We start from the raw sequence: 24,079 nt of genomic DNA on the forward strand, positions 1-24,079 counted from the left end.
GCTGCTCAACAATGCAGGACAAAAAAGTACACAACATAAGAAAGAAAGCACTTAAGTGACCATTTATGGCCCCAGTCCTGAGGCAAGCAATGTAAGTGTTTTTGTTGCTGTCAGCAAGAATGCTGGTGTAAGAAACTACTAGCGTGGCTGTAAAATGTCCCAAACTCTCTGCGCTGAGAACATAGAAACTGATCCAGAGACCTAGAGAAGAAGAACCTCACCTGGAGACTCTTGGTCACCTCTGGCGAGAGGTATGTGGATGGCGCGATATGATTACAAACTATGGTGAATAGTACAGCAGCAGCCACACAATATTTCCAGATATGAAATCATAAACCGTGGATGAATCTTGGGACCTGAGGCTTGAGACCCCCATTCCCAGGCATTTCCTGGATTTCCTGTAAAACATTTTAGTTTATCATGTAGCGACTAGTACTTTTCTCTTTGGCAAACAAAGTGTTGATCTGCTATACAAACCTTCACCGTAAGGGGTAGAGATAGTGACGATGGCATGTTTACTATTTTTAAGATCTGCTACTGTGAACGGCTTACTAAGTCGCTTGCATGGATGTTGTGAGATACAGAGGCAATTAGCAGCAAGGTCACGCTGAGTTCGCATGTTACAAACCAGGATACCAAACACAAATGTGTGTAGCCAAAACAAGGGTGACCCAATCGGCCAACGAGTTAGAAGCAAAATACGTGTTTGTAAGCTCCACTTTGTGTCTAGTAAATATTATTATCTGCCCAAGATGGTACAAAACGTGCTCATAAACACATGAATTCTTAAAAAAATATTTTTAGGAAGTTTTGAGAGAGTTGTTTTCCAGACATCATAAGAATACAACTACTTACAAACCCCCTATTTCAATCTAGAACAAATACTTCTATTGTTGGCTTATTCACCGCTAACTAGGGAATAATGTCCTGGGATCTGGCATCTTCTAGTTACGTTTATTCTCTGGAGTTTCTGAAAATAGAATTATCATTTAGTATGCTTATACTTCTAGCATAACTTAATGGATCATTGAATTCCCTACCATACATATTAAAATCCGTGTAAATGTTTCATACATTTCTTTGGCATGGAATTACAAAGAGATTTCATTTCCGTAACACATCCATTGTTATTATTTTTTTATTTCTATAGTGCCACCATATTCTGCGGTGCTGTACAATGGGAAAATTATTATTTCTTTAGGAAAAATGACAAAATGCAACTAATTCTCACTCTGAGATATAATGGCTTTACACCGAGCTTTGGGAGACTTATGTAGATAAATAAACCGTTTTACACAAGTGAAAGAGTTGAGGGGCCAAGCATGGTTGACTTTCCACGAGACAGTGAGATAAGGACACAGAGACGCATTCAGCCCATCTAGTCTGTTCATTTTCTACCTAAATCTCGTTCCATAAACTCCAGCACATTCATTAATTAATCCGCGATGGGGTTTCTGCTCTTCGTACCTGGGGAGAGTTCTACTGGATCCTTGTGGGACCATTGTCCTCGGTCCCCTTCCTTAAGGTGGGGAGCACTCCCAGTTAAAAAGAGGGTCATATAGGTGTGATGGTCATGTGATTCTCATACCTTTGGTCATACAGTGTATGTAAACAATAGATCAAAGGGTAAGTAAATGTGGTGCTTTTGCCTTTACATGTGATAATGCAATACTCTGCTGCCCCCTATTGGCAGTGCTCTGCAATGGCATAATCACCAAACTTACATGTGCCAATTATTATTTGGGATTATTTATCAAATAGGTATGTGTATAACTTCTTACTATTTTTTAATAAAATGCATAGCACTAAACAGTGTTGTGAATGTGTTGCCACCTTGTTATGATTTAGAAATCACCCTTAACATGGGGGGATCCAATCAATCAAACCAAGATCCCAAAAGTACCGATGCAGGTCCTGGCCCGAATACTGATTTTTGGTATTTATGTAAAAAGCACCACAGGTTCGAAACTGGCTCAGCTTAATTTCCAAAATCTTTAGTTATTGGAAAAATTGAAGTGTAGTGCATGCATTGTAATAATTATAATAATATATGTTATAATAATAACACATAACATGGATTTGAGTAGAGGAGTACGCACATGGCTCCCAACAGTCTCGTGTTAGCCACTCAATCCCGCTACCCAGAGGCGCTCTGCTTCCCCCCAAACTCAGCCCACAGCATCCCATTCACCAGGAGCAGAAAAAACCCTTCGTCCTGCATCGGGGGGGTCTTTGGTGGAAGAGCGGAGAGGGGCATTTCCCCAGGATTTTTCTGTTGTGCATTTTACTCTCTCTAGTAATCTCTAGTAATAGTCAGCATTTTTCTGGATCTTTCACCACGGAATGTAAACGCTTGAGAAGGTGCTTAACATTTTGTAAAGGATCTGCATTACTGCTATTACATCATAACCATACCTGGAAGCCCACCCTTGCAGGATGGGGGTGGGCCAGCTGATGTTACTGCCAGACACACACAATTGTTGGAGGGGAAGTGGATGGGGAGTGGGGCGCACTACATACCTTCGAGTGTCCCCGCTTAGGACGGACAGTCCTTCCTTTGGCCCTAAATTTCTCCATCCCCTGGTGTTCCTTTTTCCTGTTATTTGGAAGTGAGCGTTTATCCAAAAGTAAAAGTAATGTGTGTGGAAACCTCAGAAAACATGTTTCTATATGAAATGATGCTTAAAAAGTCTCCATATTCAAAAGAAGAGACAGAATCCAAATGAACTTTAATGGATTATAGAACTCAACCTGGGCCTGACATAACATAAAAAATGTTCCCTATATGACATCACAAATATGGTGAAAAAGTAAAGATTTAGGTGGTCAACACTAAAAATGAGCCCTTATAAATTGACCAGGAATCCAACACAAAGTGGTTTCCCAAAGTAGCAGAGTCTTATCCGAGTGCTTAACATAATTACCTCTTCTCGAGCCTTGTAACCAGCATTTATGTATATAAATATCATTTATATTCATATATAATCATATATGTATATAAATATCATTTATAATCAGTTACAGTAATGCCAAAGAATTTAAAGTAAGCTTACGAGAAGGGCCCTCTCTATTTAACGTATCGTTCGGTCTATCAATTCTAGTTTTTGTCAATAAAAGATAAAAATAATAATAACAATCATATTAAGTGGCATGTTTCTGCTTTTATTTGATTCTTGCTCTTACTTTCAGATTACTATTTGTTTTGTCGCACATCATTAAGCGAGTCAATGAAGCGTACAAACAAGTTCAGCTAAGAATAGTTTTTGTCTGTTACACACGATGGTCAGGAATGGTCAGGGATGGTCAGGTACGGTCAGCACAAGGTGCTGGGAGAGATGTAAGAAGTGTGGGTATACACCATATTTACGTGACTTTCCTATCCCCACCTCATTCACAGCTTTCTTCGTCTCCTCTTAATGTGTGCTCTTGGCGTGTACATGTTTTGCATGTGTGTGTGTGTGAATAACAGCTGCACATTGAGCCAGTTGGGCAGCCTGGAAGATACAGGTATGGCGACCATGTCAGCCATGTTTTCCAGGACAGATATAAATGTTACATGATGGTGGCCCGCATGTGAAAGGGCTCCCCCTGCAGTATGTGGGAAGTATGAATTCTGTTATACATCCCACATATTTCAGGGCAGATTTTTCCCTGTACTGTTTAGAAACATGTACATGTTTTCTGGAAAAATGGCCGATGTACTCAACCCTTTGGTCTGGTCTTTGCGGAGACATTTTCTGTGTCCTATTAATAGCTATTTACATAACTATGTAAGGCATTCGGAATAAAAATGTTTTTAATATACACAAATGCTTTTTGTATAAAAATCATTGTGACTTTCAAAGCTGCAGACTGCTGTGATACTAATAATTTAATACCCATCAAACATTCTGAGGTCCTGGGGGGGGGGACTTCAGGGGAGGAAAAAAGACAAAGCCATTTATTCATAAAAAGGCTACACTTTCAAAGGGCTTCCCCACTGTTTGTTTGTGGAGTTTTTTGTGGTTGTTGAATGGTTCGGCGTATCGGCCGTCGATTGAGGCTGCCTGCCGCTTCACTTCCTGCTTCTGGGTCTGTGGATGGCAGCTTTGCGGAGTGCAGGCAGGGCTGTGCGGGACTTGATGCAGGTATGGTGGGGGCTTTCTATTTCTGTCATAAATATGTCTGTGCGATGTCAGATGTTATGGCTGACGTGCTTATACTAAACTTGCTTTTCCCGAAGTCTGCTGCACTGCAGTAAGCCCAATGACATGCCGTTTCTGCTGTCTCCTTCACACGGCTTTATTGTTTTGCTTTTTTAATTGTAAAGTTTCATTTTGAGTTATTTTAGAAATGTTTTAATGTACATTGATTTAAGTCAGAATTTCCCTCCATGTATACTTCATCGGGTCCTTCCACATATATATTGCATATATTGATAGATACATTCTTCGGCCACCCCTATAGCATTGGAAGTGATGAGGTTCTTTTGGGATCCTTTGGTATAGCATATTCATATGGAAATATACAATGTATCTGCCCACTGGCCACTCTGGAGTTAATAATAATAATAATTATTAATAATGGGGATATGATATGTATAGTGTATTTTTCCCTGGTTATAACCCAATGTGTTGGGCATCAGCCATCTGATGCTTGTCATCAGGTGTGTTTGATACTGAAAATATATGTTCTTTTATTCGCATCGTTTCAGGACTGCCAGGACAAAGATCTTGTGATACAGCGTGATACAGCGTAATATATCGAACCCGGGCGCTTTACGCAGACACCTCATCAATGTTGCAGTCGGCCTCCGGTGTTTGACATCAACACATCTGTTTTAACGGCATGATCTGCTTTTAACCCCTACACGTATACCGGTTTGTAAAGGAAGACGATCAGCCCAAAGGCATTACTGAGTTGGAATGGAGGTGGAAGGTGAGTGCGGGATCCTGGGTATCGCATTTCAATGTGTTTTTGTTTTTTTAATTTAAGAAAGTTTTAGAAAAGTTTAAGAAAAAATGAATAACTATCATAGAAAGCATGAAGATGGCAGAGCCACTTTAATAGAGCTCAGTGGCTGGCCTGATCTACCACCTGTGTAAAGGGACATGTCTGCTTGGATGGTGTAGATCTCTGTGCTCTGCAGAGGATCTGATGCCGGACCTTCATGGATCAACAAAAGAATAAATTGATAACATTCATTATAGCCGCCGCTGGTACTTGCTGTAAGATGTTCAGAATTGTGCTGGTGATAATAGTACGTCTGTATACGGCGTGGTGGCCCGTGCATCAATCTTATCTCTTTCTGTTTTCTTTCTAGCGACCCAAACGGATGAGATTAGGCAAAGAAAGAGCGTTAGCTTTGACGAAAAGGAGGAAACGGCGCAGACTGAAAAACCAAAAGACAAAACCAAGATCCGAAGGTCCTCAAAGTGTAAGTTGTTTTTTTTCTTACCGTGAAGGTAGAGTCTGAACTAGTGATTGTTCAGAGATATCTACAGATTTGGAACAGAACACACGTGTACTTCACATGTTGCTGGCCAGAGCGTGTAAAGCTTGTACCTGTTCTGTAAGTCTACATCCCACATACTACAGGGAAGCGCTTTACATGTGCTGATAACCAACATGTAAAATTAAGTGAAACCTAGAAAAATGGCTGATCTGGTCTCCCAGTGTTTATTAACCAAAAGTAGAGTTATAGGGGAATTGTGGTTACAACTCCCTTGCTTCATTGTTTGCTATGGAGGGCCAACCCTAGCAAACTTCTCCAGCAGGAAGGGCTGAGTTGACTAGAGAGATTGCATTGATTTAACTATGCATTATACAGGGCCAGCCAAGTGCGTCCTGCAGCAGAAACTCACTGGGGTTGGCCCTTCATAATGTATAGCAAAGTCAAGGAGCTGAAACCACATCTCCCCTGAAAACTTTCCTTTTTAGTGAATAAACACCTGTACTATATTGATACAGGAAATGTATAAAAACTGTCTTTTTGCATTATTTTTTCTCCTTTGAGTATAATTTTGAAGCACAAGGTGAGCCAGGAACTATTGGAGTGATTTATTAAAAGATTAGTTCCGAACTCGTGAAGTTACACTCGAGTGAAAGATTAACCTGCTGACGGTGCTTGAATCTTTATTTTCTTCTATTTCTAAGATAAATATAAAAAGAGAAAAGAAAAAGCCAATGGTGCAGAATCCTCGTGTTGTGGTGTAAGGAATTTGGAATACACTTACAGGATAGTAGATTTCACCAGGCACTTCAATTAATGAAAAAAAAAAAAATGACAAAACTTTTTACTGCAGCCGAATTTACGGATTTTCTCCTGAGGAAGCCGCAAGGCGAAACGCGTTGAGAAGCACCCGAAAATCATTCAACTTAAGCAGTGTTGTTTTATGGACAATCTCCGGACTTTCATTAATTGAAGTGCCTGGTGAAATCTACTATCCTGTAAGTGTATTCCAAATTCCTTACACCACAACACGAGGATTCTGCACCATTGGCTTTTTCTTTTCTCTTTTTATATTTATCTTAGAAATAGAAGAAAATAAAGAATATTTTATTTGGAAGAGCCTGTATATCATCGGTATTTTGTGAGTGCATTCACTACACATTCACACTTTATCATTATTGTTTTGAGATATTGCACTATTATTTTTTACTTTCTTCCCCACATGTACATGCGCCCCTATACCTGTGTCTTTTTCTGTTGAACACTGAGAGGAGTGTTGTCTGGGTTGCTGCAGTACCGCGGAAGTAACTTTATTCTATTTTATTTTTTCACTTATTCACTACCTGGTGTTTATTATTATTTTTTACCTTTTTTATTTTTATTCATACAGCTGTAAATGCTGATTAAACTACACATTTCTCTTGCTCACACGTGCCGATCAAACGACCTGTTTAAATGTACCCTTTATCATTTTTTGAAAACGGATCCGTAGTTTTCCAGATGATTTTAGATCTTAGACGTTTTGTCCCCAGCATGTATCTGTAGTCTTTGTAGCCGGTTCTACAATCCACCCCGGAGAGAGAAGAAGTGCCCTATTATTGTGCGGCCGACCATCGTTTCAGAACTACTGCATTGTTAACCTTTTTCAGCCCACGGGGTTATTGCACAGGAAGAGTCCAAGAGGAACCCACCTCTGATTTATATCTCAGGTTAATTTCTTTCCTTATGTGTAACGTAAGGAGACAAAGTAACCTTGTCTTTTGTGTTACGCGAGGAGGCCGTGGTGACCGTCTCATATAGCAGGTGCTGTTGCCGGTGGCCACTTGGAAGGCGCAGACGGATGGTTGGAAGCCGTGTTTAGCTGCAGAAACGGCCGCAGATCAGCAGCCGGAGCTCAAATCATTCAACTCGATCTGCTTTACACATTCCTGGGAGCTTAATGCATGAAAGGAGCGTAATTAGCCTCCACGGAGGGCGCTTTGCCATTAGGAGGAAGCTAATTATCTTCTTCAGCTAAAACCATCATTCATTCCGCAATACCTCTATGAAACCTGAATGTCCGTAACAAGTCTAGTTTATCGTAAGCCGCGTTTCTTTTAATCGTGATGTAAAGAGCAGGATTTCTAGCTGTACGGATTTCCTAAAACGTGAATTTAAACCTCGTCTTTTCAGACTGGGGAAGCACACATGGCTTCATTCAACAGCGTTGGAGATGTTTAGCAGTGTATTGAATTTACATAATGTAACAAGGCTTTGTTCGCTCTAGTTTGCTAGTAAAATGTCTTGATCCAGGGATGTTTTGCATGGTAAATTGATCATTCACATTGAGTTTCACACAATACGGAGTGATCAGACTGTGGCGTTACTTACAACATTTCAGAATTAGTTATCCTGCGGGCTTAAAGAAAAGCCACCATTGGGAAATGTAGCTGTTTTATTGGAAATTGTACCCAAAAAATAAAACCAATTATGTGCACCAATGGTCTTTTGGGAAATACTTGAGTTGAGGCAGGCTGAACCGTATCATGTATGTGTGTGTGTATGTGTATATATATATATATATATATATATATATATATATACACATACACACACACACACACACACACACACACACACACAGAATAAAGGGCCAGTGCTGTATACAGTAGAATTGACAACCTAATTTTACTTTATTTTGCCCCCATAAACTTTCTTTATGAGGCCGCCATTCTTATCCATGTGATGTTGTATGTGTTATACGTTGGTTATTTGCAGCTTCGTCGGATAGGACATGTAGATGTAGGGACGCTGGAGCGGAGGAGAAAATGAGAAACGCTCTGATGGAGCGACTTATAACCGTTCTGTCCGTTTCAGATGCTGCTCTGCAGCGGTTTGCAAAGCTTTTCTTCGGTTGTCTGGCCGCGGTCTCCAGTGGCATGATGTACGCGGTCTACCTGTCTACGTACCACGAGCGCAAATTCTGGTTTTCTAGTCGACGGGTAAGTCGTGATCCTTTAGTCCAACAAGTTACATGTCGTCTTCTCTAGAGTAGCTCATAAAGTTACTTTTTTTTACATTATTAACTTTCTATAACAATTGATGGCTAAATGGTTCTCCTTTTTCTTTTTTCGGTAGTTAATCATTTGACGCGTCTGTTTCCTCCCCGTTCACCACTAACTTTATTTCCTTTTGTGGTAAAACTTCTACATAGTCTTTTCATGGAGGTCAACGCTCTGGGGGGGGGATGTGCGTCTCCACAGAAATGTTTCTGATAGCAGCCTGCCTTTTTCCAGTCAGTGTAGTAAGACGGCCTTTATTAATTGCAAAAAACTTAATATCAGTTCTACCAACAAAACTCTGATATAGAATAGCAACTAAAGCCTGTAGAACGTTTAAAGGAGCAGTACTGTAAACCTTTTTACGTTACCGGTCTGCCCTGCGTGCGCTGCGGAGTGTTTCCATGTGAAATGCTTGGTTCTATGTTGGCTGCTGCTCTTTTGTGCCGGATGAGCAGCGGGATTTAATCCGCAAACCTCTGCGTTGGGTGCCCTGCTTGAACATTGATGTCCAGGGTTTATAAACCACCCCAAAGCTTTTAGTACTTAACAGACTTGAGTATTCTGTCATTAGGCTGCTGCCATGAAGGGGGCACTGGATGTGGAAATTGGGGTCCTTTGGGAGGAGAATGAATGTTTAGGTGTAATGACAGTCCTGAGGTTTAACAGGATACTTGCAGCAGTTGCTGTTAGCCTTGAGCAGGTGCTTAATGCCCTCTGGATGAAGCGGCATTGCCTCAATATGCCAGGTGGTGTTGATTGTACAAAATGTGCATTTAAACTCTCCTTTTTCGCTATCGTTGTCCAGACGGGCCCCGTATTGTAATAGTTTTCCTTTTAATGGTACTCCAAATGCATAGAGGTATTCCTCAGAACACGTTCCAGATGTTTCTCCAACTCCTGGCCCTCGGAGGACACGTGTGAGTTACTCGCTCCCATTTAGCTCCAGAGCTCACTCAGGATTTCCAGGGGGTTCCTTTTTTCCTCTCCATGGAAGAAGAGTCCAAGAACAAAAAGCTTGTACGTCAAGCAAATATTTTAGTTTTTCTGTTCTTTCTTTTTTTTTTTTTTAAGGACCTTGAACGAGAAATAACCTTTCAAGGAGATGGTGCTGTATATTATTCCTTTTATAAAGACATGCTCCGGGCTCCGTCCTTTGAAAGAGGTATATGCTTTCTGCTTTTATTCAACAAGCCGAATTGTCTAATATAGCTCACGATATAGAGTTTCCCCTTGCGTGGTACTTGCGTAATTAGGCCCCCAAAGCCAATTTTACCACATTAGTGTTCATTTCTATAACTTTCTCATTGTCTCTGAAAGACAAAGCTGTGCATGTGCTTCGACGGTCACTTCCAACGGGACATGAACACAAACCTGCAGTACTATAGATCAGATTATCCCAAATGGATAACCATTTATAATAAAAAAAAAAAAAATCGTATGTCTCTAATGTCATGGAATTGTAAGGCAGGACATAGCTGGCGGCAAATAGTTCTGCCTTTTTCCAATATATATATATAATATAACATATATATATATAATATATATTTATCTCATATTCTTATAATCAAAGCAGTCTTTGGGACAGTAGCGAACACCTCGACTCCAAACATTTTTAATAAATAAGTGAGTAGACGGTAAAAGTGAGTGATGGGTGCGGGGAAGACGTGCCCCACATATCCAATACAATCGCCTGATTTACCTGTTGTAGGACATTACAAGAATAATACTAAAAAAGGGCATAACACATACCTGAAAAAATACCTGGAATCCCAAGCTGCTGAATATTATTTTGTGGCCCTCGGCAGTGTTTTGTACGCCTGTGCTTCACGTGTTCCGATGTTTCTGACAGGTGTGTTTGATCTGGCCTACAACAACAAGACGGTGTCACTGAAAACCATCAACGCTGTGCAGCAGATGTCTCTGTACCCAGAGCTGATAGCCAGCGCGCTCTACCAGATGTCCAGCAGCCAGGTGAACCAAGCTGGCACTTTCATTTTTCTTTCTTTAGTTGAAAACTGAAACTTTGGGTGTTTTTTATTTTTTTTATTTTGTGTTTAATTATTTATCTATTTGTCTTTTCTTTAATAGTTTCTTAAAGTCTCTATGGGAAAGGAACAGACTCAACATACGCTCCTAGCTTGTGCCAGGGGGGTTGTAGGCACATAATGTATTAAGCATGTCTTTGGAGATCAAGTGCTTTAGGGTTTAGTTTAGTAGTCGTGTAGTAGCCCCCCTACATGTTCTTTGTGTCCAACAATTAGGGCGATATCTAAACTACATTTGTCTTCAGAGACTTACAATACAGCGTAAATCACATGGAAACCAGTAACACCTCATATCTGTTCTGCGCCTCAGTAACTCGGACACGCGTAAATCATATATTACAGATTTGGGTAAATGGAATGTCTGGTTTGCACTCGATTCCCAGACCTGGCTCCTTGTTTAGCGATGGATCAAATCAACAATGTTTGACATAGATAATGTTATGTGTTTTTGATTCAGAGGACATCCCAATTAGAGAAAATAATGTTACTACAACCCACATCATCCTCAGTGAATGGAGAAATGGGGTGTTATAACATGTATATAACTTTTATTTGCTGTTTGCAGGGTGCTGTCGATCCCGTGTATTTCTATATCGGGATCCTCTTTGGCTTGCAAGGAATTTACGCCAGTGCCTTGTTTGTGACTAGCTGGATAATGAGCGGAAGCTGGCTGGCGGGCATGCTGACGGTGGCCTGGTTTATCATTAATAGGTATGAGCAGAGCTAAACTTCTAACATTGCTTATGCGTTCCTATAGCTCCAAACTCACATGGCATCCTGTATTTGGCATCAAGGATGACATTATTCGTTATTCCTACTTTTTCCAAAAATACTAAAATATTAGGTTTCTCAAATAGAAACAAAATATGTCTTTCTAGAGTTCAGAGCTTGACTCTGTCTGTAGAAAACGATTGTAAAACAGTGGCTTTTTACTCTGCATGTCTTGTGCCGTAAAGAGTGACCATCATGAGAACCCATCTGGTTTTTCTGCAGTAAGGAATGAACCCACAACCACAATCTGCCGCTCCGGCTTCTCCCGCCAGGCTGTTCTTCTTTGCACCCGTAGCTTAATGTAGTCCAGGGGTGCAGGACTCCAAACCAGTAGTTTGATGAACTTTTCATTGGTATTCCTCTGCTCAAGCCAGAATATGCAAAAAATGGCGGCCTGTTAGACGCCCTCCAAGACTATTGCTCTGTTGCTCTGGCTTGTAGCGCTGAATAAATGCCTGCGTATAGAAGAAACACCAAGACAGGAGTTTTAGAGGAAAAGATTGTGGAATAAGTAATTCATATTTGTTTGTTAATTTATCATTGTCTTTTGCCCTTTGTTTCAGGACAGATACCACCCGAATGGAGCAGTCCCTTCCCCTCCGAGAAAACTGGGCTTTGCCGTATTTTGCCTGCCAAGTCGCGGCTCTCACGGCCTATTTAAAAACCAACGTCACCTTTTCTGTGGAGGTAAAAGCGTGTCTGCAACAGCTGGCAGGTCTGCTCGAACATGTACTATTTATAAATATCGCGCTAAGGGGCCTTTTTGAAAGACGATTGGGTGTTTATCTAATCACCAGTAGCAGGCATTTGCATTAAAATATAAAAATGGAAAGCTTTAAATACTTTACAATTCAAAGTTCAATTCATCTTCAAAGTTGTCCCCAATTTTAACCTTTTGAGAGCCAGAGGGTTAATACACCCATACTTTAGTTGAAACATTGTACAGCGCTACGGAATGTGATGGCGCTATATAAAACAATACATTATAGTAACCAATCTCAAGACATACAAGTTTAAAGGGCACATTTATACAACTTGCTGTCTCGATCGGCTAATTTTAATTTTATAAAACCTGACAGAATTGCATTGTATCATTCTCCCCTTTGCAGCATATCACGCTCTTATGTTTATTATTACTGGATTTGGCCCGCGAATGTCGTACGCTTGGGCCGCATAACCCTTTCCAAGCAGTCCGTCGCTATCATTAAGCAGCCGTGGATGTGATGTTAACCTAATAATGGCTGGACGCTCATTGCTATAAGAAGCCGTTATCTCTTTTTAGAACCGCAGCGTAATTGCACAGCAGCTGATCATGGCTAAAGTGCTCTGTCATATCTATAATGGCAACCACTGACTTATATATACTATGTAATTATCGTCCTTCTTTGTATCGACTTATATTCTGAATCTTTTTATATTTAGATTACCATTGCATATATATATATATATATATAGACGGCAAAAAAGTTAAGAGCCGGGAAGGTCTGTTGAAATCACTTATATTAAGTTGTTTACACAAGTGGGGACATCACTGTGTTGCTTAAAAATTGATGTAGAAACATAGGATCCTTTTCCATTATGTGGGCTTGTGTATTGGTCCTGCTTGTTACATATATAACACCAAAGATCTGAAATATATAATTATTGGTGTGGAAATATTATACATTTGCTGTGGTTATGTTCCCCTACTGTTTGGTCGCACGTACTGTAAAACCTTGTGTTTCTCCTTTACATACGATGGGAAAACGAACACGCATGATCCAGATCTCCTGGCCGTAGTTCCTGATTTGTGTCCCTTTTGATTTTTCTTTCAGAGGTTCTGCTACTTGCTGATGAGCGCCTCTACCTATACGTTCATAATGATGTGGGAGTATAGCCATTACTTGCTCTTCATACAGGCCTTGACTCTGTGTCTTCTAGATGGCTTCTCGCTAGTCCAAAGGGAGAAGGTATGACAAGCGGTCACGGTGGGCTTCGTGGTGCCAGGCGGGTTTCTGGATCCTTAAATGTTCTTTCAGTAAATCAAAATCCAACTGTTATGTCCTGTTTACCCATTGTACATGTTCCAGAATAGCCACCGACACTTTTTATAGTTTTTATGTACCAAAAGCGGGTTATTACTGATACTTGGCTTAACCGTTGCATAAATAGGCATATAATGGGTATTATTTCTGTTCTGCAGGTTCATGAAATCCATAAAATGTATGTCTTCTCTGCGGCGGTGGGATATTTGCTCCAGTTTGAGAACACGGCCCTGCTGACCTCGCCGTTGTTAAGCCTTGTTGTGGGATCAATGATTGCTAGAAGCCTCCAGGTAACGCTCCATGGGACAATGTGCATAGAGCACCTCGAGAATGAGGTTTACAGCAATCGCCACGGAAACCAGTGTAATCTTCCTGCTGATTGCGTCACTACTTCTTTTTCTAAAACTACTGTATATAAAGAACCCCTAAACCTCTGCAGTCGTCTCTGTGGCATCTCTGTGATCCATCCCACGCTAACCAAGTGTTCCTTGCTTTCATAGATCACTGTCAAAAAGGGCACATTCCGGGCGAAGGTGATGAAGATCATGTACTTTTATCTGGCGTTTACGATTGCGGTATCAATTCATTTTTTATTGAGGGTAGGTGACATTGTAAAGTATATTTTAGATCACTTTGGGGGGGGGAAATGTTAAGGTAAAACTCATACTGCTTTTATTATAAAATGAAATGTTTTTCCCCCCTCTCACAGACTGTTGTTCCTCACAACGAAAATCGACAACTTTTGAGATTCCTCCAAGTAAAATTTGGGCTGAACATGACCAAGTGAGTTATATATGTTATATATCTCTGCTATAAAAGTCTGAAGACAGAAAATATTTTACTATTTATTTCTAAATTACTACCTAAATGTGATTAATATACTTTTCAGTTAAAGATGTAAGGTGATCGTAAATTGGTACATTTCTTTTTTTATAAAAGTGTTGAGAAACTGCTTTAAGACCTGCTGTCGTGGTTAGTTTAATATAGCTTTAATATAAGTCTTTAATATAAACTCAGTTTTCATCTTTATCATCATTGCAGTCGTTTCAAATGGTTAAAGAGGGTCGCCTTTATTTCAGGGCATGTTGTTGAACGCATGGCTAGGGGCAGGGCTTTACCAACATTTTCTTACCCAACTTTGTGACCTGCTGATATTGTTGTTTATAATTTTATTTATTTAGACAATTAAACATTATTCTTCGTGACTTTTAGGACAGGATACTGTGGTGATGCACTCATACCAATCAAACTATCTGATTCCGTAGGAAAGGGGATTTGGGTTGCAAAATGAGAACACTTGGCAATCACTGTTTATAGCGATTTCGTCGGTCCTGTCGATGGGTCTCGTCACCGACGCTGCGAAATGTAAAAAAAACCAAACCCTAAATCTTGTGTCTTTTCAATCCAGGAACTTCACAGTAAATTGGCTGCTATGTCAGGAATCCTTTCAGCCTCCATCCCAGGAATACATCTTACGGCTGACACAGTCCTCGCTCTTGCCTTTCTATATCCTGGTATTGCTGATTTGCCTATTCTCTGTATCTCAGGGCATCTATAGAAGGCTTTCGTAAGTACTCATCTCCTAACATTTCTCTGTGCTTCAATCATTCAAAATGTTTTTACAAAAAAAAAAAATTACTGCTCTGAATCACAAAAAGATGGAACAGTACATTGTGTGTGTGTGTGTGTCTCTTTCTCATTTACATCTCTTTCTCATTTACCCACGTGCAGAGGCATTCCAGCAAGCACCAAAGTGACGCTCGAGGAGGGTCGAATAGGAGAACGTCCGGAAGTTGTGTATCATGTCGTGCAGGGTCTCCTGCTGGGTTCACTAGCGATGCTTTTTGAAGGGTAAGCTGATTCTGATGTGAGCAGCCTTAACACACGTTCAGCTCTGACATTACACAAGAGACGATCATTTTGGTTAATTACTGTATTTACTTGATTATAAGACGACCCTCCAAAATTTTAATACTAATTTAGGAAAAAAGCCCGAATATAAGACTACCCTATAGGAAAGAAGTTTTACTACTAAATATTAATTCACATGTAAACTATTTTTTCATATTTAATAAAAACTATGACTGAGAAAAATGCATTTTTTGTTTTTATTTCCTTTTGCCAACCTGCGCCTGAGTTATGCACATCTGCCCCTCCAGATATGCCTTATACCACCCTATATGCCACTCTGCCCCCCCAAACTTACCAATGCATCCCCAGACTTGTCCCTCGTGCTCCAGACTCCCTGGTGTCTAGTGGGGGCAGCCGGTGGCCATTGCACGTAGACTGTGCGCCTAGACAACCTCCGCTTCTGCTGGCACTTCCACTGGGGCTCGTGTGATGGAGCATCAGAAGCTAATGTGACGCTGGTGCTCCGTCATAGAAGCCCATCGCTCAGACATCCACAGGCTGCCAGAGAGGAGGATCCAGGTCCCTGCAGCGCTGCGGGGGATCTGGATCTTAGTCCTAAAGTCAAATCTCTATTTGAACTCGGATTATAAAACGATCTCTAATATAAGACGAGGGGTATTTTCTAGAGCAAATCCATTTAACATAAAATCAAGAGAGATTAGAGAGAGTATAGCAGTGTACAGACGTGCATAAAACATACTGATCTTTTTTTCCCCAGAGCGTGTGGATATATATTTAAAAATGAGGTTCCAATATTAATAAGAAGCATCTCTGTGCCATTCCAAATCGATTTAACCCTTGTTTACTGTTTTTCAGCATGAAGTACCTTTGGACACCATATGTGTGCATGCTGGCTGCGTTTGGGGTTTGTTCACCTGAACTTTGGATAACGCTTTTCAAATGGATCCGTCTGAAAGCCATCCACCCGGTCCTGCTGGTAATGAAATGAGGATTTGTGTTCATTAATAGTGACCGATCAGAGAATGGCATGTAATTACTTTTAGCAGGCAACAAACACAGTTCTCAGGCAGACGTCCTTAAATGAATATTATGCTTTTACAATCTGGCTCTGCATTTCTCCTCTTCAGTTAATGATGGGAAAATGAATCGGAAACATCAGCGTGTAGTCCCTAAAATGTGACTTGAGACATTTCAAGCAGCAGATGTTAAATCTGTAACATTTATATGTTTATCTATGCACGGGGCTGACTCTACAGGGTTTTCCCTACATTATGCATCAGTGAAATAAAATATTTATTGGTACACACAAACTCCCATTTAGTGAATAAACACCAGTATTTCCAATGCACCAATCAAAATGTACACCGATATGTCCTCTTTTTTCTTATTCTAGGCTCTTGTTTTAAGCACCGCAGTTCCCACTGTAATTGGCTTCAGCTTATGGAGAGAGGTGAGATATCAGCGGGTGTTTTTCTCATAGAATTTACCCTATCTGTGCCGTCGTGTTATAGACGCTGGATGCTTAACCAATAACCAACAATCAGCAACTTATCGATAGGGTGAATATAAGACCATGGAAGGAATAATTGTGCAAATCTTGGAAAAAACTAAGTTAAGATGTATAAAGAGGGGGAGAGAGAAAATGTGTCCATTAACACCGTTCTATTGCTTCCATAGTGTATGTGTTGGATTTGGGACAGACTACTGGTTAGTTTAGACCCTCATCACTAAAGACTGAGAGGGTCGGGGGATTTTATGTGGTCTGGTAATAGGAGCTGAAACCACAATTTTGCAAGCTCTCCTGACGACTCCAACTTTAGTGAATAAACCCCAAAGAGATGGTTGGGAATGTTAGCATAAATACGGTAATTATGTTGTCTTTAAAAAAAAAAACCAAAAAAAAAAACATTCTGCCTGTCACTCTTGTATGTCTGCCTTTTTTTGACAGTTTTTACCCAAGATCATCACAGAGCTTTCCGAGCTGGAGGAGCACTATGAGTCCGACACAATTGAGCTCATGAACTGGATAAAGTAAGTGAGGATCTATGTGTGACGAGAGGCAAAGTCCTGCTGAATACTCCGCTCACACTGAATGACAGAATCCATATGTTTGAACTCTATAGATTGTTTTCTATACCTTGTTTTTTTAAGTTTATTATAAGCGAACAAGTCGTTCTAAAGTAAGCGCAGGATTTAGTAACACCTACCCCGTTCTCACCCACGAATCAAGTCAAAAACACATCAATGTTTGTCTGTCGAGTCATTCAGAGGAGCCAGAAATCATCAAGAATAACCATATCTCGGTGTTTATTGTTGGGGGAAATCCCTCCCCGCCATTTTTACTGCTAGTATAGCATTATGCAAAATAAAAAGTTCTTATGCCTTATGGACATTCTTCCAAATAGTTTTCTATTCCTTACCCAATGTGTTAAAAAGTAGAAAATCTACTGTTTCTGTTTAAAACAAATACCGGTTTTATTTAACATTTTCTAATAGCTGCATATTAGCCATGCGTATGTATTTTAGCTGTTATCTCAGCCCAATCAGTGCATATACATTGACGTACACATTTCTTCCCGTTACAGAAGTCACGCTCCCCTTGCAGCGGTGTTTGCCGGTAGTCCCCAGCTAATGGGCACCATTAGATTATGCACCGGATGGATGGTGACAAGTCTGCCAGTTTATAATGACGAAGACCTCATGAAAAGGAATGAAAATGTGAGTCGCTGACTAGTGCGGTTGTGCAACATTGCGGTGTAATGAACGGCCGGGGTTTGCTTTACATGGTGGGGTGGAATAATAATGGGGGCTTTATCGGCCCCTTGTGTAGTGACTTTTAGGTAATAATAATAGGAAATCTGCTGGCACTCTAATAAACTTGAAATCTTTCATTGGGCCGTCGGATGTAGAATCGCGTATATACGCTTTCAGGATCTCATAGATCTCTTCATCTTATGTTGGCCCAACCAAAGGTAACAGCTTCTACTAAGGACTATCTTAGACATTTTTGACCGTTTTCCTTATTCTTAAAAGTTACTCCAAATGTAAAATTATTATTTCCCTGAGAGTCCCTCTGCTCTGATCTTCCACTCCTACCCTCTCTACACACCGGCTACAAAACAATCTTACCCCAGCCATTAGGGGAGAATGACAGTTACTGTGTATGAATGAAAATATATGTTGATGTAATTTAACTTCTACTTTACCAAGAGGGTGGCAGATAGATAGAACAGCCTCCCATCATAAGTGGTAGAGGCACACTCCCTTAAACATGAACTAACACAGTTACTGTTGTAGCATTGCTCTGTGTATTAGCCGGTCTTCTATCATGGTTGAGCCGGTTTGTTCCCCGTAGCACTGACCTTCAGAGACGAGGCTTTAACATCGATTCGTGAATCAGAGCCTCGGCACAAAACATTCCGCTGCAATGACCGATTTATGTCGCAGGTCAATGTTTGCATTGATTTCAGTTGCGTAATTAAAGGAGAATTTTCTAGGAAACGGTTAAACGGTTATTTTGGAAGAGGGGGGTAACAGAGGGCTGTTTGGGGTGTTAGGATATATTATGTGAATTTCGGTCAGTACCCGACCGAAATTGCCATTCTTCTGAAAATCGAGCTAAACCCCTAGTTGTAAATCAGCTGTTGTAATATGGTAATTTGTATTTTCAGGGTTTTTATTTTATTTGGATTAAAAGTAAGAATATAGTAGCTGGTATTCACTTAAGTGGCCACTAGAGGGAGTGCAGTCAGTCATTGGACTCTTCCTATTTTAAGATGTATATGTTTGACTTTGTACACCTCGTTCTGTTTATACGCATTTGTTATAGGAAATTAAATGGTTACTCTAGGAATATAAAGTATTTCTCCACCAAGCTGCTATTAAAAAGGGCATAAAGAGTAGTTTTTTCTTTTTCTCCAGATATATCAAATCTATGGCATGAGGTCTGCTGAAGACATCTATAAGATCCTCGCCTCCTATAAGGCCACATATGTCGTCATTGAAGACTCAATCTGCAATGACGTGGCAGGAATGAAAGGCTGCCGGGTGAAGGATTTGCTGGATGTTGCCAATGACCACGTGAGTTGTATTTTGTGTCTCTGTGGCAAATATGAATTTGTAGCTTAAAATGTAGAACAATTCCATTGCTTCACGTGTGGCACCAGCCCAGCACTTACTACTGCTTCAGAATGGAGTACTAACACGAATAACACTTTAAAGGGACACTCAAGCCATCGTATGCACTTTAATGCGTATGATAGCTGACTGTCCCCTTAAATTAACGTTCGTAGCTCCTGCAAAAGTGGCCCAAATGCCAGACCATGCGGGGCGGTGCGCTGCAGATCTGGAGCTGCAACTTCTCGTAATATATATATATTGTACTTCCTTACAAATAACGGGTATACAGCATAAACGTATCTGTAATGTTTGCCCTTTTAATTCAAACAGGTGGTGACTGAAGATGGAGATGTGTATTCCTATTCCAAGTATGGACGGTTTTGCCAAGAAATTAAAATGAATTATTCTCCGTACGTCAACTACTTCACAAAGATTTTCTGGAACAAATCTTATTCTGTTTATAAAATCAACACATTGATATCGTTCCAATACTGAAACCAAAGCGGATCTTCATCTTGGGACATGAGTAGCCTGCCCTCTAATTGTTGGAGTGACATCGGTGTAGATTGTGCTTGGTTGTTGGCCCTTAACCTTTATGCAATGGTGTTTTTGTTCGCACCGAGATGAGAAAAAAAATACAACAAAGCTGTAATCCGAAGGGATCCATCCTCCTCGTCAATAACAAAAAAGCTTCTTTTAAAAAAAAAAAAAATCTTGGTGGGTTGTATAGTTCAGGAGCCCAGGAACAGGTTCTGGACCCGTGTGGATACTCCAAACGTTAAGATGATTAATAATTATTAATTGTGCAATTTTAAAATTGAGCATCATTTTTAAAACTTTTGCTGTAGACTAACCCTGAGTGTTTTTATTTATTTTTCTTTTAATTTACCATTACATGTTTTGTTTTTTTTTGGACTCACAAGCATAATATTTTGCAGCATGATTGGCCAGCATTTGAGAGACGGTTACGTCTGTTACCTGTTGGGATATTTAAGATAGTGTTAGACCGTCAGGCTGTTATTAGGGAAATCTTAATTTATATATTAGGATTATTTTTTATTTTATTTTTTTTGGACCAGTCCCTGCTTTTTTCCTTTTTTTCCTTTCTCTTACAAACTCTGTAATATAAGCGTTTATTTACGTTTTTCAACTTGGTCACACATGTATCTTTAGTTCTTGTTAAACCGCATCACCCATGATGGTCAGTAAACCTTGGCGGTAATTTGGTTGCAAAGTGGTGATAGCAACCAATGCTGCGGCTTTAACCATCACTCCGGTGATTAATCGACTGCTGGTCCTTAAGTGATTTATGGATTACTTGCCACCTTATTCTGCTATCATCTTTAACAAAGTTGCAGTCTGAAAATCATTTGGAGGATCTCATGTTACCCTAACCCCGATGCTTTATCTACCCTGTCTACCTCCCGAAAACACCCAAAGATCAATGCATCCGATTGGAAAACGTTATTCTTCATGGAAACTCGACTTTTTGCACTGAAACAACTGTTTTGCTGTTATTGTCTCTTTTTTTATTATGTTTGCATTATCTCAAGCTGCCTTTTATTAGATAACTAAACATGATATTGATTTGATACTGTAGTTTTTTGTTTTTTTTTTTTTAAATGAATGACCGGATAGCTGTGTGATCTTTTTAATGGACTCTCACATATGGAGCTTATGTTCTTTGGAAAGAATAATTATAAATACTTGCATTGGCTCAGCAACCAAAGTGTTTTGTCAAAGCTAAAACCATGCGTGTTACACATATGTTACTTGCAAGAATAGAAATGATGCATGGAAGGTAGCATTGGGGGACATTCCTGCCGCAAATGTATTTGTATCGGTGTGATGGAATGGCGTTTATATTTTAAAATGGTACTGAGATACGTCTGATCAGATACCAACGCCGCCTGCAGTACACACAGCCTGTTACCATATACGTTTGTGTTTTAAAAACCAGAAATGAATGGTTTCCAATAAACTTTTTTTTTTTTTTTTATTAATCTACACTTATAATGTTGTTTACTTGTACCCGCCAGGGGTAAATATGTCTTTGGCTGTCTGGCTTGTACAATTATCTCACACTCTCATTCATGTTCTCCCACACTCATGTGCTCTCTCTCACACTCTGTGTCTTAATGCCTCTCTACCTTCGCCACCAACTAATTCTGTGTTCCGTCATATTCCTCTTGCATCGTCCTCTTGTCCTCTTGCATCTTCTTGTTTGTCTTGTTCTTCTCACGTCTTTCTTCGTCCGCTTCTCCATGAGCCTGGCCTCCTGGTGTACTTTCGCAAAAGGGTGGAACCTACAGATGCACCCTGTCCCCTGATTGGCTGAACCGTGGAAAGGCTGTCCCTGTGGCTCCACCCATTTACCTAAGTGCACAGAGAGGCCAAAATAATGCAAAAATGCTTCCCTTTCTCGGTGAATATGTCTTCATTATTCTGGCCTCCAGGTTAACTTCTGCAAAATGTCGGAACCCTCTCCCCAGATTGGAGAAACAGGAGGGAGGTTGTATCTGGAGGCTACGCCATTTTTGTGGTAGTTCACTGGGAGGCCATGTCCACAGAGCAGCGGATGTGGAAAGAAGATAGAAGAACAGAAAGATGACAGAGAAGAAGCGTGTCAAGGAGATGGACACAGAAGCGGTAGGCAGTGAAGGTAGGGAGATATTCAGAGAGAGCGTGAGTGAGAGTGTGAAATAGCATGAGAGAGTGAATGAGGATGAGTGACAATAAAGCTCTCCGACTACAGAAGGGCTGGAGAGCGTAACAAGAACGAGCAGGCAAAAGTAAAGCATGGTGGAGGTTCCTCGCAAGTTTTTGCTGCATTTCTGCAAATGGAGTTGGGGATTCGGGCAGAATATAAGGTCTCCTCAATGCCGAGTAGCACAGGTATTTATCCATCATGTAATACCAACAGGGAGGCATCTGTTTGGCCCCAAATGTATTCTGCAGCATGACCAGGACCTCAAAGATACAGACAAAGTCATGTCTATGACAGAACTATCTCCAGTGTAAAGAAGAACAAGGAGTCCTGGTAGTGATGGTGTGGCCCCCACAGAGCCCTAATCTCAAAAATCTAATCTGTCTGGGATTACATGAAGAGAGAAGCTACTGAAGCGCATAAATCCATGGAAGAGATGTGGTTGGTTCTCCAAGAGGTTTGGAACAATCTACCTGCCTAGTTCCTTAAAACCTGTGTCCGAATATACGTAGAATAATTGATTCTGTTTTGAAGGCAAAGGGTGGTCACACCAAATGCATTTTGTTAAATGATAAAAGTAAACTATTACCGTGTCTATTTTTGACAGCCTTCTTACTTTACAGCCTTTTTTTCCCCCACACCTGCCTAAAACTTTCGCACAGTACTGTATACAATTGTCCTCAAGTTAATTATCCAAGATATTTTCTTCCACGTGTTTACCCCATGATCAAAGTCACAACCGCTATTTTTATAGACACCTCTGCCATGTTTAATAGCAGCTGTTATCTCAAGAAGCGAAGCTGATATAGCAAACTGTGTAATCTAATCAGCTGTGTGTAGGTCTTCTGTGCCAACTACTCCATGCAATCTATTATTTGATTTCAGAACATGGCCTCTTAAAATGGGTCTCTGCCACTGTATAGTGGGAAGCAGTACTTTACATGCTGGTCTGTAATCTGTAAAAATGATGCGTGTCCTGGAAATCACAGTCAACGTGGACACCCCAGAGGGCCCCTAAGGAAACCCTTGTCCTGGGATAGCCGCCCCAGTTGTTCTGTGATAGCCCCGTTTTCACTCGCTTTGACAATGCTCATAAGACACGTATCAACTTTCCATGATCGATAGACTATTGTAATACTGTTTGTCGTCAACAGAAACCTGGAAATGATGCAATATGATATATTGGTTGATACCATACATTGGGCCAGCACAGAAAAAGATGTACAGTAACATATGTTTTTGGAACCTCGGAGGTCTCTGCTTCAGAAGAAATGAATAAAATTCAAGAGGTAGGAATTTTCGTATATATAGCTATGTATTTATATGTATCAGCCGACCTTTAACCTGATAAACATAATAAAAAACTTTGATTCTTTTCCATCATAGGTCTCCGTTTCCATATAAACGTATTGGGAATGATGTCATTCTCGTCGGCCGCTTTAGGATTCTCAGTGTAATCACATTTGTGATGTATGAGCTGTGTGGCTTCTCATATAACAAGCTTGTTTTTGGTAACGGAGAATTTAATTTCATTTTAATACCATGTATCAAATTCCTCATAATGGAACAGAGCAGCTTGGTATTGTGGGTCCGTTGCGTAAAAGAATATTTCCACGTCTCAAGAACAAAGCAGCCGGTCTCTGTAACCCTTCGGTTCAGCCTGGGAAACCAACGTTACATATTAGTCCTTTAAGTGTATTTGCTGGAGGGGGATGCAGTATGTGGGAAATGGTTTTCTGGTAATCCTTTCTATTAGTTCTCTGACACCGGGCCGTGTATTATAAGACAAGCATGTTGGGTTATAATGTTTCAGTAATGGCTCATGAAGAAGATGAGGTTTATTGGCCACATGCATAGATAACTTCCATATGTTGATTTATGATTAAGTGCTCCTAGTTTGTAGTATCCTTATTACAAAGAGTAAATACCACAAACCCCAATTCTCTCCCCCCCCCCCCTGCTTACCTTCTGCTTTCACCAAAAAAGCATTGATGACCCCCAAGACTTATGGGATAATATTTTTGGAAGACGTGAGTCCTGTTACATCAAAACCTAATACTACCAGCATT

General features: G+C 40.4%; 1 protein-coding gene across 1 annotated transcript; it reads left to right on the forward strand.

The window, feature by feature from the left end:
* The first annotated feature begins 1,445 nt into the window (after positions 1 to 1,445).
* Positions 1,446 to 19,798, forward strand: LOC149305557 (putative C-mannosyltransferase DPY19L4). Its single transcript, XM_089477572.1, has 20 exons — positions 1,446 to 1,525; positions 3,190 to 3,323; positions 5,303 to 5,416; positions 8,288 to 8,412; positions 9,544 to 9,634; positions 10,322 to 10,443; positions 11,083 to 11,228; positions 11,852 to 11,975; positions 13,103 to 13,237; positions 13,471 to 13,602; positions 13,813 to 13,911; positions 14,022 to 14,095; positions 14,721 to 14,879; positions 15,044 to 15,163; positions 16,040 to 16,160; positions 16,578 to 16,634; positions 17,133 to 17,215; positions 17,770 to 17,902; positions 19,106 to 19,264; positions 19,634 to 19,798. Exons 1-20 carry the CDS (start codon positions 1,446 to 1,448, stop codon positions 19,796 to 19,798), a joined length of 2,373 nt encoding a protein of 790 aa, XP_089333698.1.
* Positions 19,799 to 24,079: the final 4,281 nt, after the last annotated feature.

The sequence above is a fragment of the Sceloporus occidentalis genome, unplaced genomic scaffold (assembly GCF_023333645.1).
Source record: "Sceloporus occidentalis isolate IW3139 unplaced genomic scaffold, rSceOcc1.0.p SCAF_11, whole genome shotgun sequence".
Lineage (NCBI taxonomy): Eukaryota > Metazoa > Chordata > Lepidosauria > Squamata > Phrynosomatidae > Sceloporus > Sceloporus occidentalis.